Here is an 18,527-nt window from a genome sequence, read left to right as displayed (position 1 = left end):
AGTTAGCTATAAAATCATTTTTAAACACGGCTTAGAAAATATGCAAAACAAAAGTCTGTAATAGCCGGCCTGAGCTATGTACGCATAGAAATTTTAAATTATGTTCGGTTCTACTGATCAGCTTCAGGTATTTTCGAATTTGATTAAAGAAAGTTACAATCTTCGAGATCTAATTAATTAATTTAAACTAATATTTTTAATAATTTTTGTAAAATATATGTGTATTTACTTATATTATCGCTTTTTCGCCGCGTGTTTCGGCAGCATTGAAATAATCACTTTCAGTAATAAAAGTCACTTATCATTAACACATTCACTTTAAAAACTTGTCACTGCGTTTGTACCCCGATATGGGACAGAACCAACTAAGCCAAATATAATTAGTTTTGAAATTTTTTCATTTGGCTATTAGTTTAGTTTTGGAAAAATTCTTATTAAATATAAAGTTTTCACGTCTGTTTGTACGAGTGGTAGTAAGAGCTTTGAATAGCCAGGCAGCGAGGGGGGCTCGGAAGCTGCAGGTTTGCAATCTGAACTGCAACCTCACACATAAGCGCACACGAGCAAACTTCCTACTCAATAGAATTTTCTAAACCAATAGCGCAATCAAAAAAATTTCCAAAACCAATTATATTTGTCTTAGTTAGTTCTGTATGATTCCAAAAAAAATTCTGAAATGATCAAAAATGTACTGTAGAAATGGATTTTCATTAAAAAGCTATTTGATTTGTTTTTATCGAAAACTGTCCATTAAATCAACATACACTGTTAACTAAATTTGTGCCTATCACACTTCTTTAAATGAATATGGAAAAATACTTTCAAAACTTTAATAATTTTCAGAGATATGACATTTTTTATCTAAAGACATAAAATGTCAAATAACAACAAAACGACCCGTAATTCGCTATGTGCACCTTGTATATTCGGAATCAGTAGAACATTCTGCACAAGAATCAATCATCAAATAATCAGGACCTAAAATGGATACTCACTCTCCTCTTCGGATCCCAGACTAAACCCTGGAAAAGTGCGAAGGGAAAATGAGGGAATTAAAAGGTGAAGGAAAATGAATGAAGCGACGAGTGGAAAGGGAAAGAAGGAACGAAGGGAGAGGACGAAAGTAAGCCAGGCCCCCCACGGATTCTGACGTTTCTACAACAAGAACTGATTATTACACTTTTAATCACTTAACGATGTTTATAAAAAATGTATTGCCTAAATTAGGGAGTTTTATTATTTTAGTATTTTATTATTAAGAAATTTCATTTTCCTGGATTTTTCTAATTCGGGGATTTTACAGCTTCAGGAATTTTATTTTTCGGGATTGTTTAGTTATAAATCATTGTGAAATATTTGGAATATCTTTAAAATACTTCAAATCTTTACAAACTATACGAATATTTGCAATCTTCTGGAATTTTTGTAAATATTTCATTTATTGAACTCTGAAATAAAAAAATAAAAAAATTCAATCTTTGTGAAATCCTTGAGGTCTTTGCAAAATTAATTGAAAACCTATGAAATCTCTGTGAAATCTTTGAAATATTTTTGAACTTTGGAAATCTTTAAACATTTTTTTGAACCTTTAAGAAATCTACTGAAATAATCTTGTGAAATATTATCAAATCTTTTTGAAATCTGCGTCCCCTTTTTAAATCATCACAGATTTTTTTAAATGTTGGAAATCGCTTCAAAACATTGATAAAACGTGTTTAAAGCGGGAAGCGAGAACACACATGGAAGACACACCCCTGCTCCTCGCATGTCAAGTCCACCACTCGACTGATGGGGGAAGAAAGAGAAGACTACTTTGGCTACGCACGCCGTCGATTCTGCCCACAGGACGCAAGTCAACTGCAGCCTCACGAATGACCCTTTCATTGTTATCAGATGCATGTCTGTTACAAAAACTCAAATTATGAAAGCATAGATTGATTCAATTTTAATTAGCAGAATTAGTTTATTTATATAATTTGAAGAAAGTGAAAAAAAGATTAATGAAAATCGGTTAATATTTGCAGTAATAATAGAAATTTTAAAGTATACACGAAAGCTTATCCAGATATGCCGTAGCGCTGGAGGAAACTAATTTTTGAGTTCAGCAAAGTTTACAGCCTTTAATTTAGCCCCGATTTGCAATTTTTTAAAATTGAAGTGCACTAAATCTCAAAGGGCACTTAGGTTTAACATTTCCATTTTCATTCATTCATTATATGTTTACTCAAACTATGAGAAAATCGAGATTTTTCACAAAATCATTATTAACTCTATAACAGCGGTTGGCATATAATGAAAATCATCTTAAAGCAACGGAGGAGCACTTCGACAATTGAAATAATTGGATTGTTGTAAGTTTTCATTATTACACACAAGTTATAGTGAAAAATAGCCAAACATTGTAATTTATGTTGAAAAAAATGTGTTCTTCCATGAAAATGCTTTAAATTATTGTAAGCTTGATTGTTATTCGCAATTTTTATGAAACAACAATTGTAATTGTTATAAGCAATTTTTTGCAACAATTTGGAATTTGTGGTTTCTTATTTTGGGTTTTCCTTTATCATCTGAATTGTTGTACATATTCCTAACACTAAAATTTTTTAAATTATATTTGTAAAGTACAACAATTTTTGATTTTGTAAACAAACGAAATAAGTAAATATAAAACTTTGACCTTGAAAATAATTTTTTCAATCGAAGCTGCTTTAAATTTCTGTTAAAGTGATTTGCATAAACTCTTTCTATGTAAAATTAACAATAAACAATTCTTATTGTTTAATTACAAGCATAACGGAATTTTCACGTAGTTAAAAAATATTCTAATTATTGTTGAAAAAAACTTGTTCTCATCAGAAAATACTTAACATTTTTGTGAGAGTGATTGTCAGTAACATTTTCTACAGAAAATTACAAGTGTCATTTTTACAAAAAATTCTTTCGGAAAGTTTTGGAATTTTTGGTTTTTTATTTTAGGATTTTCCTTCATCATCAGAATTCATGCAGATATTCTTGAAAAGAACCTAGGTTCAATTATATTTGTGAAAATACAATAATTGTTGATTCTGTTTTATTGGTTTACTGGTTACCTAAGGCTACAAGATACATAAATCCTATAAAATATACCCTCCTGTTATTACAAAAAACTATCTTTAGATTGGCAAAAGCACTTTTCCTAAAGGAAAAATTCCGAGACTTTTTATTTAATCATTTCGATTGCTTATGAAATGAAGTAATATAATTACATATGTGTCATTTCCTACAATATCTGAAGTATCTTAAAGGTTTTTAAGGAATTAAAAATTGATTGGAAATCTTTCTCACAAAAATTGACGCAATTTCAATGAAAAACATTCTTTTCCAAGCTAAAGTGCCAAAGCTTTCAAATAATTTATTTGATTTCTTTACAAGATTAACACATGATGCATTTTAGCAAATATAATTCAACCTATGTTATTTTTAAGAATATCTGCATCAATTCAGATGGTGAAAGAAAATCCTGAATTGAAAAACCACTTAATTTCCAAATTTTCCGAAAAATTGTTTCTCACAATTAAAATAGTTCATGTTTCATAGAAATTTTTACTGGCGATCACTCTCACAATAATTTCCAGTATTTCCAGCTGATTAAACAACTTTGTGCAACAAAAATTAGAATATTTTTTTAATGCATGAAAATTCCGTGATATTTTGAATTGAATAATAATAATAGTTTATCTTTAATTATACATGGAAACAATGAATGCAAATCTCTTTCACAGGAATGTTAAGCAGCTGCAGTGGAAAAAAATCATTTTACACGTCAAACTTTTTTTATTAAATTCTTTCATCTGTTTACAAAATCAACAATTTATGTTAACAAATATAATCATACATATATTAGTTTGAGGAATATCTAGATCAATTCAGATGATAAAATAACAGCTGAAATAGAAAAAACCATAAATTCCAAAATTTTTCAAACAATTGTTCCTAACAATTATGATTCTTGCATTTATATCATAGAACACATTTTTTCCAACAAAAATTAAAATATTTGGCAATTTATTTAATTGGCTTTCTTTATAGTAATGAAATCATACAATGATCGCACTAAATATTACCTCACCGAGTAAAAAGTTGACAAAAGTTAAAGAATTCAGAAAAACCGCTCTTTTTAGGATTAGAAGAACTACTATCGGCGAGAAAATTCGAGTCCTCTGGCTTTGACGTTTAATAAGTGTGTGAAGAAAAAATGGTAGCTTAATGAAAGAGGTATCATTTTAAAGGTGAAAATGTTGAACGTTAATGAGCCGAAAAGTAATATTCCAAAAAATTATTTGTAGCTTACAGATTTTAAAATCTGATGAAAAGTAAGGAAATTTGATAGCTTTTAAAAACAGTGAACTTTGAAGCATAGTTTTTTATTGAAAAAATAATAGGAAAAATCTGAAAAAATTCATGGTGGTGCATTAAACATTTCTGAACAGATTTCCGTCGAAAAATTTGCAAAATATAAATAATTGTTTTTTGTGAATAAATTTGCGAGCGCACTAGCTTCAGTTCTAATGAAGATAATGAAGTGATTTAAATTGGAGTTAGTTGAACTATCTGTAATTGTTTAGAATTTGTAGGAAGTATGTGCTTCTTGTTGTCATCGTATAAATTGCGATATTTGAAGTCAGTTTTTTATATAGGAAAGCAAGTGCGAGAGCTCTGCGTGGTGCCGCTTTTTCAGGGGATCGTCCTCGGTTTTCCTCAGCTCGACCTACCCAACTTGTGCCTCCGAGCCTCACTCTGGCCTTCAAACCCTTTTCCTGTGTTGAGGAAAACAGAGGCCATGAATTTTTTTGAATTTTTCCCATTACTTTTTCAATAAAAAACTATGCTTCAAAGTTCACTGTTTTTAAAAGCTATCAAATTTCCTTACTTAGATTTCCAGATCTGTAAGCTACATCATTAACCTACCGTTTTTTCTTCACATACTTATTCAACGTCAAAGCCAGAGGACTCGAATTTTCTCGCCGATAGTAGAGCTAAAGACAGCAAGAGATCACACTTTAATACATTAAGCTTTGCTAGACGGTGGAGTCTTTAATGAAAGCGAAGGTCTAAAGATAAATCTTTCCGAATTTGATTAACAGTTTAAAACAATAGGCACACGACACAGAAGAAAATGTGAGTATTTATAAATTGAACAATAAATGATTAGAAAATTAACGAATTCATATAAGTTTTATAAAATATTTCTCCTACAACTAATTCTGTAATACAAGAAATTGAAAATTATAAACACTCTTCTTGGTCTTTTGCCACTTTGAATTCGTTCCATTCTATCCTATTTTAGTAATTAGCACGTTTAATCAATCAGTGATTAAGGGTGGTGAAATAAAACTACACAATTAATCATTAATTGGTCAAAAAATTGCATAGGAATTTAAATCAAATTCTTTCCATTTTTGTTGCACAATAGGTTCAAACAATAGGCATAACGCATAATAAGATTAATCATAGGATAACAGAGATCAAGCTAAAATTAAAAGATTGAGAATGTAAGAATTGAATAAACAAGGACTCAAGTATTAGAGAATTCATAGAACATTCAAGGGCTGTTTAAATAACACCTAAAATTGCATGACAAAATTGAAAGTTATAAACGAGTAGAAGAAAGAAGGCAAAACTCCGGCAACCTCCGCACTTTTATTAAGTAGATGGAGACGGCTTTCCTTTTTAAAGGCAGCCTGAATTGGGGAAGTTTCAGTTCTTTCAGAGAAACCGGTATTATCAGTGGTTGATAGCTGGTTCCCGAATTTCCCACGATCTGTGGAGAGTCATACCACTTCCTGGGACGATCTGCACACCTAGTACAACGGATTGTCAATATACAGGAGCCCGAATTTTCGATGATTCACCCCGACCGCTAACATTCAATTGTACATACCTCCTGATAAACTTATCTAATTTCACTTTTTTATAAGGATTTTAGGAAGGTATTTTAACGAGGTTTGCGATAAAAATAACCATTAAATAATTGAAAAATTATTTCAACTTGACTTTTCATTTTAAAAAACGTTTTTGACGTTTTCTACAAAATCAGAACTTTTTTTAATTAGGCTAGAAAAAAAGCTTGATTTCTTCTCTTGAAAAGCATCCTCCTAAAACGAATATGGGATTGAAACTATTAGTTGAGTTGTAGGAGGTAGTACGAGCGCGGGTGCCCAGCACCAACTAGCTAGAGCACTTTTGTGCGTGCGGTAGTGCCTCAGTGGTACAAATACTTGATCAAAATGATTTTTCTCTTTACGTATAACAAAGTTTTTATTTTATTTTCACTTTTACGTATCTAGAGAATGATTTGAGTTGTTTTCAATATTAAATTTTCAATACTGTTTCATTGTAGGAAAGCGATAGTTAATAATAAAATTATTAACTAATTTGGTGGACGTTTCTGCTGGCCTGTTATATTTATAGATGGTTTTTGCTGAGTCCCTTTGCCTCCCATGTTTTGGGGAGTTTTTTTGTTAATTTCTTTGCCTATAACAATTTGGCTATTAAGAAGGACTCGAACGAGCCCTGCTTAAAATCTTAAAACTCTATTCGATTCTGTAGACTGTACCGGGCACAAAAATGCAATTCTTTTGTATCCTCTACAGAATAGTCTTTGATTTAAAAGAATTATTTTATCATCTCCACAGTATGACATTTTGCCGAAGAGAGACATTGCACAGAGATTGCCAAGAAAAGAGCAAAGTGAACATTAAATTGAATAAAAAAAGCATTTTTTAAGTAACGCTATGAGAGGAAAGGGGACTCACACCAAAAAGCACCGAAAAACTTGAGAGGCAAGGGCACTCATATTAAAAAAAGGACCCCGAAATGTGTAAGGTAAGGAAACTCAACCGAAAAGCACTTCAAAATGTTATAGGCAAAGAAATCAACACGAAAAAACTCCCTAAAACATTAGAGGCAAATGCACTCATCAAAAACTATCTGGAAATATAACGGACCAGCAGAACCGTCCACCAAAATAGCTTATATTATTATTAACTACAATTTTCCTAAAATGGTACCCTATTGAAAATTTAATATTGAAAATAACTAAATAGTTCTCTAGATACATAGAAGTGAAAATAAAATAAAACATTCGTTACATGTAAGTAGAACAATCATTCAAATCAATTATTAGAACCACTGAGTCACTACAACACGTCCAGCAGCGCTGTAGCTAGTTTTAGGATATAGGTATAAATCATATTTGACTGCAAACTTTTTTGCTAGAAATCGTTAAAGCGGCGTTGAAAGGCCGTCAAGAGGCGTTTAAATGCAGAGTTCAAAGAGCTTATCACCATAGCTTTTATACTCATTCGTACTAAATGCTCGCACACTTCAAATCATATGTATCAATTTAAACGCTCTAATTCTTAAAATCTCGGGTATTTCCATAAATATGTATTAAAGTTTGCCCCTTTTCAAGCAGGACAAAAAGGTTGAGATTGATAAATATTGACGTGCTGATAATTCAAACCACCGATTCACCAACAGAAAACACAATCAATCAATCTGTTGACTGAAACAAAGCAGAAGCAGTGACTAAGACATGAAGTGTATACAAAATACACCCAACTCTCGGTTTAGTAACAGTGTGGTGCGTTGCCTCGCTCTGTCATTGTTATTAAATCGGAGGAACCGAAATGTAAACATTCAGGACCGCCAGAACCGCTTCTAATTGGAATTTGTGATATAGCACAATATAATCGACTGAATACTCGCGCACAACGGCCCTTCCGAGGCGATAGTCGCAACCGCTCTCGTATTTCCCCCTGAGAAACTGCGGGGCCAACAGTTATAGGAATTACTAAGCCTCCGGTTACTAAAACGCGGTTCTGGTGTAAATAGAAGCATCACATTTAATGAGACGGATAGACATACTATTTTTGTATTAGGTGCGCAACTAAGTTCCCGCTGTTTACCAATAGATGGCTCCAGAAGTAAGTGCTGATCGATTCTGATATTCAAAACGTCATCACCCGTCGCGATTGGACGAAGAAAACCCTTCCTTTTTGCTGCTGAAGCAGTTTTTCACAGGCGAAAAAACGACGCTCAAATGGGCCCAAATGGCACAAATCATAAGGAACTCAAGTTCCTTGTTTTAATCATTCCCAACGCATGGAATCACTCGGAAATAGCTTGGCCGGTAACTATTAATGCTGAAGCAAGCTATTCTTGTGTTTGATACGGATCCTCATTGAATAATGCTTCCAATTCAGCGTCTTTGAAGATTTTTGACATTTCTTCACGCGGACGGTCGTCAACATTGAAATCATCGTCTTGGAAGCGACGGAACCAGTCACGGCACGTTGTTTCACTTAGAGCAGCATCTTCGCAAACTTGTTGATGCTCTCGATCCGCTTCAGCTGCATTTTTCTTCGAATGAAAGAAGAAAATCAACACTCCCCGCAAATAAAGATTATTTGGCACAAAAACAAACATTTTCACACAACCAAAAGTATATGACGCCAAAATAAAATCACTAATGTGTAAACATGGTTTTTTTATCATATGTCTAAACTTGGTTCATGACGTTTTGAATGTCAACATCGACCAGCACTTACTGCTGGAGCCATCTATTGGTAAACAGCGGGAACTTTGTTGCGCACCTAATATAAAAATTGATTCGAGAAATTTCCGTTTATATGAGATACGTTCTTTCGCTAGTATTTTAATATTATTGTAATTAAAACTGGAAACATTGTTATTATTCCAAGCGTGTTGCAAAAGTCAATTTTTATTATTACCAATTTCACAATCTCTCTTATCTAAGGGTAAGCGGAAGAACGTAATGTCTGATTTTTGTTTCAAGAGACGTCGTATCTAGCGCGCGATTCCAAAGCGAGATACGAAGTCTCTTGGAACATTAGATAAGTTTCCTTTTGCATCCTTGTATTTTTTAATAACAAAACAATGTTCTAATTAGTGAATGATTTTTAAATACACATTATTAATAAACTTTTAAGAGAGCCTCTAATTCTTTCACATAATCCATGAACGTAAGTACGTTTAATTGAAAATCATTGAGCGTATCATTTCTATTTTGATTATCTAACCATTCTGGTTTTTTTATTACTACTTCGAACATTAACATGAGTCAATTTAATGCAACTATCGACTAAGTTTTTAATATCAGTTTTTTAAAATAATAATTTCTACAAGCAAGTGACTGGTTGTCCAATAGGGTCACCTATGTCAAAAATAATATCTAATATAATATGTGAATTTGAGTAAGAAAACGCTATATACAAATTAAATTTTATACCAGTTTTTTATTAAAGGTATGTCCGCCATATTTTCGCTATAGTTCCCACTGAAAAAGTTAATGAGTTTTAAAAAATGTCAATAGTATCGAGGACTCCGTTCAATTCATTTTTGAAAATGAGAACAAAAATACTTGAAAATTGTTATATTTACCTAAAATCCGAACTGAAAACGAATGTTTACTTACGAACTGGTTTAAAAAAGTTGTCCATTTAGTCTTGACCTTTTTTATAATCGATAGCGAAAGACATTTATGGAAATGAAGGTCAAAATAAAAGATGCGATAATTCTTTTTAAAACATTTCAGAGAAAGTCAGACTAAGAATTCAACAAAGAGCAAAAACCTGATTTTGTATCAAAAAATATTTTTTTAAATATTCAAAAAAAAATCTCAACCCTTACCATCTCAATCGATCCCTTGTCCACAAACTGACCCTGGAGGGCAACATTCCCTGAAAGATCGAACACAACAGCAGGCAATAGGAGGAATAGAAGGTGACAATAAGGAACGGTTCGTGAAGCCGAACAGGGAGGGGGTGGCAGCAAGAAGAGAACCAAGTACGGGTCATATACGGGGGAGACCTTCAAACTTATAGCGCCTCAACAAGCTAGGCACCGCGGTTTCGAATAGGAGTTTGGATGAATTGCAAAAAAAGGTAAGCGCCACCAGCAGCGACGGAGAGGATAAAAGAAGAGAAGAAGGGGACGATCATTTAGAAAGGAACAAGGATAAAAAGAAAGTTAGCATTAATCGGAAAACGCGAGAAAGAAATAGCGGGGATGGGGTGTTTGAGAAACTGGAAGCTCCCATAAAAGGGTTTAGAGAAGAAGCAAGGAAGAGACTGAATGATATGAAGAGGAAGGGTAACTACGTAAGGGGGAAGTGAGAAAAGTGGGAAGAGTGGGATAAGCTCTGAAAAGAGGAGAAAGGCACAATATGGGTTAAAATAGAAAGCATAGAGAATAGACAGAAAGAGGTTCACGAACAGACAATTAGTAATAAAATAGTTAGAAGCACGGGTAAGCAACTTAGAAATCATGAATGAACCTATGGGGAAGGAAACAAAAAATACGGAAGTAATAAACGGGAATAATAAGAACGAGCAAAATGAGAACGAAAGATTCAAAAAGAGATCGAGTAAGATTGAAAGAACATTAAAAGAAGATTGAAAGGGGAAGAAAGGGCAAAGAGGAAAAATAACATCGTAGTTGAGGGATCAAAAGTCGAGAGTGAAACAAGGGGAGTAAGAAAAGCAGGAATGTTTCTGGTAAAAGTAAGGAATGAAGAAGAACCAAATATTATCCAGGAAAAAAATTATTAAGAGGAACAAGGGAGAGAATTGAAGAAAATTTTATATTGAGGGAGAGGAAAACGAGACGGCAAATAGAGCAAAGTGCATGGGTAGTAAGGAATGTGCTGAGACGACGAATTAGAAGAAATAAGAAACAGAAAAAAGAGAGAAAGGATGTGATTGTGATGAGTGAAACTTCGGTGGATAAAAAGCACTGGAAGGGGATGAAAAAGATGTTAACGAAAGGTTATGTATGGACGATACAAGTAGCAAGAAAGGAACACGTTAAAGGGAGAAGGATGGGCGGCATGGTTTCAGGGGTGAGAAAAGAATTAGCAGTAAAAGGGAGAAAAGAGGGATGCAGAGAGGAAAAGGATGGGGAAATGGTAAGAAGGATTATAGTTAGAACTCAAAATAGCGATGGTTTGTGTATATAGAAGAAGACGGGAAGAGAAAGGTTGGAGAGTAATAAGGAGGTGGATAGAGAAAAAGAAGTAAGACCTGGTTTTGATAGGAGGGGACTTCAATACCTGGACTGGCGAACAAGGGGAAGGGATTTGGTATGAAGAAAATGAGGCCAATATAAGGAGCTCCAAACATAGGGAGACGGACGGAGAGCGGAGGAGTTTACTAGACTGTACTGAACTACTTGGTACTGAACTACTTGATTAACAGAAATGTAGAGAGAAAGAGAGGGAAATTGTTCGCATTATTTGTAGATTTTATAGAAGCATTTGATTCAGTAAACAGAAAAGTGGTTTAGCAGGAAATTAGACAGAAAGGGAAAAGAAAAAAAGAATAATATTTTTTATATAATAATAATTTTTAATATGCTGCTGTCAGAATTTGAGAAGAAGCTAAAGGAAAATGGGAAACAATTTTGGGTAATATCTAACCATACTCTCTAGCATACACGGACAACGTTTTTCTGTTAGCAAATGATCATGAGGGGATGAACCTGGTGATGATAATTTTCTAACAGTATGTGGGAGCAAAAAACTTGACGGTGAAAGTAGATAGGACAAAGGTGCTGTTCTTCAAAAGTAGAAAGACCAAAATAAATTACGCTTGAAAGATGAACGGAGAAACAGTGGGAATTGTGGAGGATTTCTGTTAATTAGGCTTATGGTTTTTGGCAGGAGGAGGAAACGACGTGCAGGTGAGGAAAAGAATCGATTGTGCGTGAAAAGTAATGGGCCAAGTATGGGGTATAGACAAGAGAAAGTTTAATGTCGATTGGAAGATGAGGGTTCTGGTTGTTTGATGCGTTAGGTTAGAAGGTCCTGTGATATAGACTGGGGGTCTGGAGATGTAAGGAATATAATAAAGTGAAAAGCATGCATGAGAGATTTCTGAGGTGGGTAATGGAGGTTAGTTGACGTTGCCCCAGGATACATGTGAAGGGAAGACTTAGGCAGGGAAAAAATGGTGACTAAACAAATTGAGAGCCTGGAGATTTTGAAGAGAAGCTAAAACGGGGATTGGGGAGCAGAATAACACAAGAACGCTTAAGTAAGATTAGGAACAAGGAGACGAGAGGCAATTTGGGAAATTCAACGTAGGGGGAAGAAAGGAAACAAAACTAGAAAGAATTGTGATATACGAAAAGAGGTTAAGAAGGGACATGACAGAATTAGAACTATCAGTAAGACAGGGGGAAGAGAGATGGAATAAGAATATGGATTTGAGGTACAATTGATGGTATATGATGGTCACAGGGTTGACGGAACCAGAATATCTACAAAAAATAAAAAAGGAATATAAATCGAGTAGAGTGATACAGTTCAGAATGGGAGGAGTCAGAGTCAGTAGATGTATTAGAGAGGTGTACAGGAGAGGAACATGGACAGTTAAGTGTGAAAGATAGATTTTGAACAGAAATGGACAAGGAATGACGAAGATGAAGAAATTGGAAGAAGTAAGAGAAAGCAAGGGAACAGGGCAGAACCAAACGGTTAATGTTATTAAAGGAAAATAATTAGTAAAAAGTTTATTTTAAAATAATTAAAAAACTATTTTTATGGTAATAGGAAATGGAAGCCCTGAAAGAACGCTATTTTTTATAATTTAAGAATTAATAGTATTAAGATTATTATTTTTTAGTGAAGCGAAACATTAGAATATCAGTACTGGTAAGTGGAATTGGTAATAATAAAACGGGACATTCGCAACACGCTTGGAATAATAACAATTTTTTCAATATTAATTTGGATAATATAAAAATACTAACAAGAAAACATATCTTATATCAACACAAATTTATCGAATTCTTGAATTTGTTTTTAACTTAGATACAATCTTATAGATGGCACATCAACAATTATAACCAATGCATTTTAAATGAATAAATTAACTTTTTTATTTTGAATTTTTAAACTTTCTGGCGCGCTCACCCGAGCTTTGCTTTTCACTAATTTTTACCAAAACTCTATTTTTTTCAATTCATTTAGCATCGGTTTTTTGTACGCATGAGGTTAAAAATAGTTATTTTTAAGCTCTGACATCATTTTAATTTTTTTTTAAATATGACTTTTTATACCCCATAGATTTTTTAAAAACCTTTGCGTAAACAGGTATTTATAAAATTTACACTTAAACTATTTTATACCTGCGCTTTAAATAAAATTTGGTTTTTAAAATTAAGAAAAACCTTTTTTTATATTTTACTGCTTTGAGAAATACACAAAGCGGTGTCGAAAAGTCGACTTTTCTGTATGGACACTTTTAGTCAATTGTTCACTAATAAAAGTGCAAATTTTTAAATAAACGGATGACCGAATTAATTGTCATTTTCTCCATTTTGAAGAATTTTCTATATAACTGGAATGGTTTTATTAATTCAGCACCCCAGCGTCTCGTCCGAAAAAAGTAAGGTTATGTAATCTAAGATATACATAGCGTCTTTAATGTGACGCATGAATTTATATTATTATAACAAGAAAAACATTGATTAAATCGGTGAGCAATTTATTTTTATACACACACACATTCTTGCTTGAATTTATTTCTGGATTTTGCTCATTTGAAGCAGAAAATTAGTAATATTTATATATTTTACTTTATTTTTTGGTACATGTACGCGCGTCAGAGTATACCTCACAAAAGAAAAACGTATAACGAAGAACACATGTGACATAGATAAACTTTACACCTGCTGTTAAGGATATTGGCATGTCCAAAAAAAAATTTATAAAATACTACATACAGAATTACTAATAAAAAATTATTTTATATTTTTCGATACACCATTTTTTTTAATCAACATTTTAACAAAATTACAAAAATGTTGAGATGTTATGTTATTGTATATTTCGGAATTCAATATTTGATGTATTTATTTAATTCCTAAAGTTTAAATTCCCTCTTCATGTGCCAATAACTGTTGATCTTGCCCCAGAATGCCGTTTCTATATTATCAGAATTTTTTAAATATTTTAAATAAAAAAGGCGGGGTTATCCTGACAATTTTCTGTCTATGTTTTCAAAATTTGATAATAAAAATAAACATTTTCTGAAAATCTCTACTTTTTTATTTCTCATATTTTGACCACAGGTTATGCTTTAATAAAAAAGGCATGGTATCAGTTTTACAGGGACTTGGGCATTTTTAAAGTCGGAAAAACCTTTTCTTTAATATAATTTTATTTTCTTTTCGCAAGCGATGCAAAGTATCACAAAAAAGCAAGACATATTTTTTGTAGAATTTTTCTAGGTGTGTATACTTATATTCGAAAATTTGTTGTAATTTTCGCCGTTTCCGAAAAAAACGCAAAAACTTTTATTTTTCAAAAATAATTTTTTTAAATATGAAGCAGTGGATTACGAAGAAAGATCAAAGATTCCCATGTCGAATACAAAAATAAAATTGAGCAGTATCACGCTCGTTCGGAATATGCTGGATTTTGAAAAAAAGATCTGTACATTTTTTAGAATTCGCTGCTAATCTTCGAATGATTGTAACAAATCCAACAAATTTATTCTTACACCCTAAGCTGGATCACTTTGCCTGATTTAGTGATGGGAGAACGCTGATGTCTCTGGCATTCACAGTAGTAATACCTGTGTATTTTTAAGTTATGTAACCCCAAGTGTCAATCTAAGAATATACAGGAATCATTACTGCGCATGCCAGAGATATCCACGTTCTCCCATCGCTGGCCTAATTTGAAATGGAATTAGTCTTTGTATGAATAATTAGTATATTACATATTATTTAATCGTGGTCTTAATTTAGATTAAAAAGTAGGATATACTCTTGATTGTATGTATTTTAACATTATTTAGGTACAGTTTTCTAATTTTTTTAATCAGATGGATTCAATATTTCAAAATATTCATTTTTCAAAAAAATAACTTTGAACTATTTTACTAAAATAATTTCAATGTAGGCTGATTCGGCGCGAAGTATGAAGTTTCAAACGATCCAAGGAAATGTACCCAAAATTGACGTCCGTAGTGTACATCTCAAATTAATTCTAAAAAAAAAACACACACACAATTTGACGCCAAGAGTTTCTAAGCCTTTAAATGTAGCTAACTGTCAGATTTAAAATGGATCAGGTAGTTTAAAAAAATAGCACTTGCGTTTATGGCACTCGACAAAAATCGGTTTTCTTGTAAAGCGGTTTCTCGAAGCTCCAAATAAGTGCCTCGGTCTCATGTTTTTCGATCTACATGGTTCGCTTTGGCCTACTATCCCGAAATTTATTCGGCTATATGACCCTATACGTAACTCCATACCGAAAAAGTAGGCCCATTGACTACGGAATGTCACATTTATTATCTTGAAACATGATTTCTCAGGGGTCTTATATAAAGGCGTTGCATGATTTCATGTATCAGGCATGATATTAACCAATTATTGTCTGTAACGTCATTCATTCCAAACGTAAACGAAAAAACAAGGAAAGAGGTAGATCATTTACTATAAGAAATATATTTTAATTAAATATTAGTTGATGAATGAAGTATTTGCGACGAAAATTGGTTATTTTCACGCTTTAAGGACATGTGATACTTAGAAAATCATCGATTTTACCAATTTTAGGTTCCTCCCAGCTTGTTTCTAACATAATAAATATTTTGTCATAAAAATTTAGGAAATGATAGCGAACCTACTAACGGACGTCTCCGCACACTTTTTTGTGTTAATTAAAAAATCTTTGATTTTGCGTTACTTCCAAGCTACACAATATTTTTGGATGAAAACTTTGGACTTACAAAATGCACATTGCAACTAATGTCCCGGAACTAACCTTGTTTGTAGGCAATCAAAAAAAGTTTTTTTTTCATGAATAATTTCCGAATTATCGGAATGGCAGAGCTGAAAAAAGACCCTAGCCTAAAAATAATGCACATGCATAAAATTTTTATTTAACAAAATACAATTTTTTTGTTAGTATCCCTCAAAAAAAGAGGCCGGGGACGTCCGTTATGATATTTTATAGCATCTCCGAATTCAGTTTTAAAAATTTTCCATTTTTGTGGAAAAAAAGCCGGGGGAACTGTACCCGATTGACTACACGACGAAGTATCACATGCCCTTAATGCTTCTTAGTGTACAACGAAAAATGTTCCAAGAAAAACTAAACTGCTCTTTTTAACTCAAGACAATTTCACTTCCAGTTTCCTCAGTTTGAGTAATGACATCAGAAATTTAATCAATTTAATGTCTTGGATTTTATAAAAATATTATTATGTATAAAGAGGAATTTTCGACAGTACAAATGCGATGACCCGCAATTAGAAACGTTCGCCCCTACTTTTTTGATATCTGTTGTTTCCCATCTTTCATGAAAATGCGGCGTACGCCAACAACTTAAGTCAACATTTAAAAAAATGACTGAATATGTAGTTTGAAAAACTTCTTCACTTTATTTTTTACATTTAAATACACTTGGAAAATTTATTTGAAAATAACATAATCTTCCTATGAAAACTTGAATAACGCTTAAGTTGTCGACAAATGCCACGATATTCAACAGGTTGAAGAAAAATCTGATGTCGTAAAAAAGTGGGAACGATTATTGCTAACTTCACATCATCTCGTGTTATCTGGGTGGCACTCGTCATGTAAATTAATAATGCGTATCAAATATTGGTTGTAAGTGGAATAATATAATAAATATTCACCTCCACAATTCTCCATCATGAAAAACCACACAGTCATAAGATGGACCAACGTCAACGTACTTCTTTTCTGCATTTGTTAAAACTTCAACTCTAGCCTCAAGTTCTTCCTTTTCTAATTTCTCTTCCCAAGTTAAGGGCTGCCGATTTTTTGATTCCACTATCTGTCAAGAAAAGGTGTACATTTTTCTTATTATTTCGATTATAATATAGTGCTTTTGAATTGAAAAAAATTTCATGTCCACTTATAATGTACAAATAAATATATTCAGGTCACAAATGTGACAACCCAAACAGAGACACGTATTATTTGGCATGACTGGAGCCATATCTTTTAATATATTTAATTTTAAAACATAATATTATTTTGCAACCACACTTCAATTCGATAATGTCCCTTAGTTTTTGGTATAATAACTTTAAGACGGAACGACCTCAAACTTCAAGTGATCAGATGTTGTATAAATTTAGAAAACTGAGGTATTGTCATACGGGTCTGGTTTAGAAAAAAATTCAAATTACCTTCTAACCTTAAGGAAATGAGTAAATAGGGTATGATACCATTAACGTACTGCCTAATTCTGATCCAATAAACCAAAATTTAATAAAATTGACACCTTATTCTTAAAGGAAGAAGTTCTGCAAAATATGCATTTTTCTATGACGCATTTTACTTTCTAAGGTTAATGGGTACAAACTGGAAAAAGTCTATCTTTGAAATAAATTTACTTTATTTAATAAATAATAGATTTTTCATGGCAAAAATATGTTTATGTGTACTACGTCTCTTCCCTTCTGTAATTTCAAATCTTTTATGCAGGCGTTGATGACTTTTTTAAAGACTTCCAAAATATGTCAGTAAGATTCTTTTGGATCGGACTATATGGGTCATTCCTCCTTAAAAATAAGGTTCAAGCATTAATTCAAGTCTGCATGGATTATTCTAGGATATTTTATTAAAATCTTATGAGCTACCAAAGAGTGCTGAAACAGCTTACGAGTTTAGATTTTTCAGCATCTCGAAGCATTATTTAAGGCTGGAACCCGAACTGAGGACGAAGTTGTACGCCGCACCGGGAGAAGAGTGTAGAGCAAGGAGTTCAAGCCGAATGATGAAATTACATAGGTCATGAAGTACATGCCAGCTTCGCTTCTACTCAGAGAAAATGCTAACAAGCCCATTGATGATGAATTTTACGGTATAATACGCAGATAAGAGCTATCGATGGGTCTGTCCAACATGTTTCTCAAGTCTGCTGGATTCATATCGGAGGCTAAGGGATTTCTTTTTGCCTTTCAAGATGGCATTATAGATACCTTAGTTTACAGCGAGCGCATAATAAATGTATCTGTCACCCATAGCAACTGTTGAGCGTGCAAGCAAGAGCCAGAAACACTTTAAAAAGTTCTCAGTGTATGTTCAAAGTATGTACGCTACGAGTACATAGAGAGTCACAATGCTGCTCTAAAAGTGTTGATCTAATATCCGTCTTGCTATAAGTCCAGGAGGATCTACAGTCCGTTGTGGATAATGATCAGTATAAGATCCACTTAAAATTCTAATTCACCACCACTCAACGTATCAGTGCTACACAGCCTGAGATTGTCCTCCAGGACCTAAAGACGAAGATAATTTACGTGATTGAATTCTCGGCACCAGCTGATGGCAATATCACGGCAAAGGAGGAAGAAAAACGGGCGAAATATCTGGCACTTCTTTTCAAGCTTATAAGGCTGTGCCAAGGCCATAAATTCCATCTTGTAGTTCTCATCATCGGCAAAAGTATTTATATTTATATTTATTTGTAGTATTTT

At 33.0% G+C, this 18,527-nt stretch overlaps 1 protein-coding gene across 2 annotated transcripts in view; it reads right to left on the bottom strand.

Annotated features, from left to right (window-relative positions):
• Window positions 1–18,527, bottom strand: part of LOC117183054 (tripeptidyl-peptidase 2) — a 231,525-nt gene that overhangs the window by 140,870 nt on the left and 72,128 nt on the right. For both annotated transcript variants that reach the window (XM_033376207.1, XM_033376208.1), the window contains exon 4: window positions 16,716–16,876. In XM_033376207.1, the coding sequence (XP_033232098.1) occupies window positions 16,716–16,876 (161 nt within the window). The remainder of the gene's footprint in view (window positions 1–16,715; window positions 16,877–18,527) is intronic.

Source organism: Belonocnema kinseyi, chromosome 2, assembly GCF_010883055.1.
Source record: "Belonocnema kinseyi isolate 2016_QV_RU_SX_M_011 chromosome 2, B_treatae_v1, whole genome shotgun sequence".
In the NCBI taxonomy this organism is placed as follows: domain Eukaryota; kingdom Metazoa; phylum Arthropoda; class Insecta; order Hymenoptera; family Cynipidae; genus Belonocnema; species Belonocnema kinseyi.
Note: the sequence above shows the minus strand (reverse complement) of the source record. Positions and strands in the feature narration are given on the sequence as shown.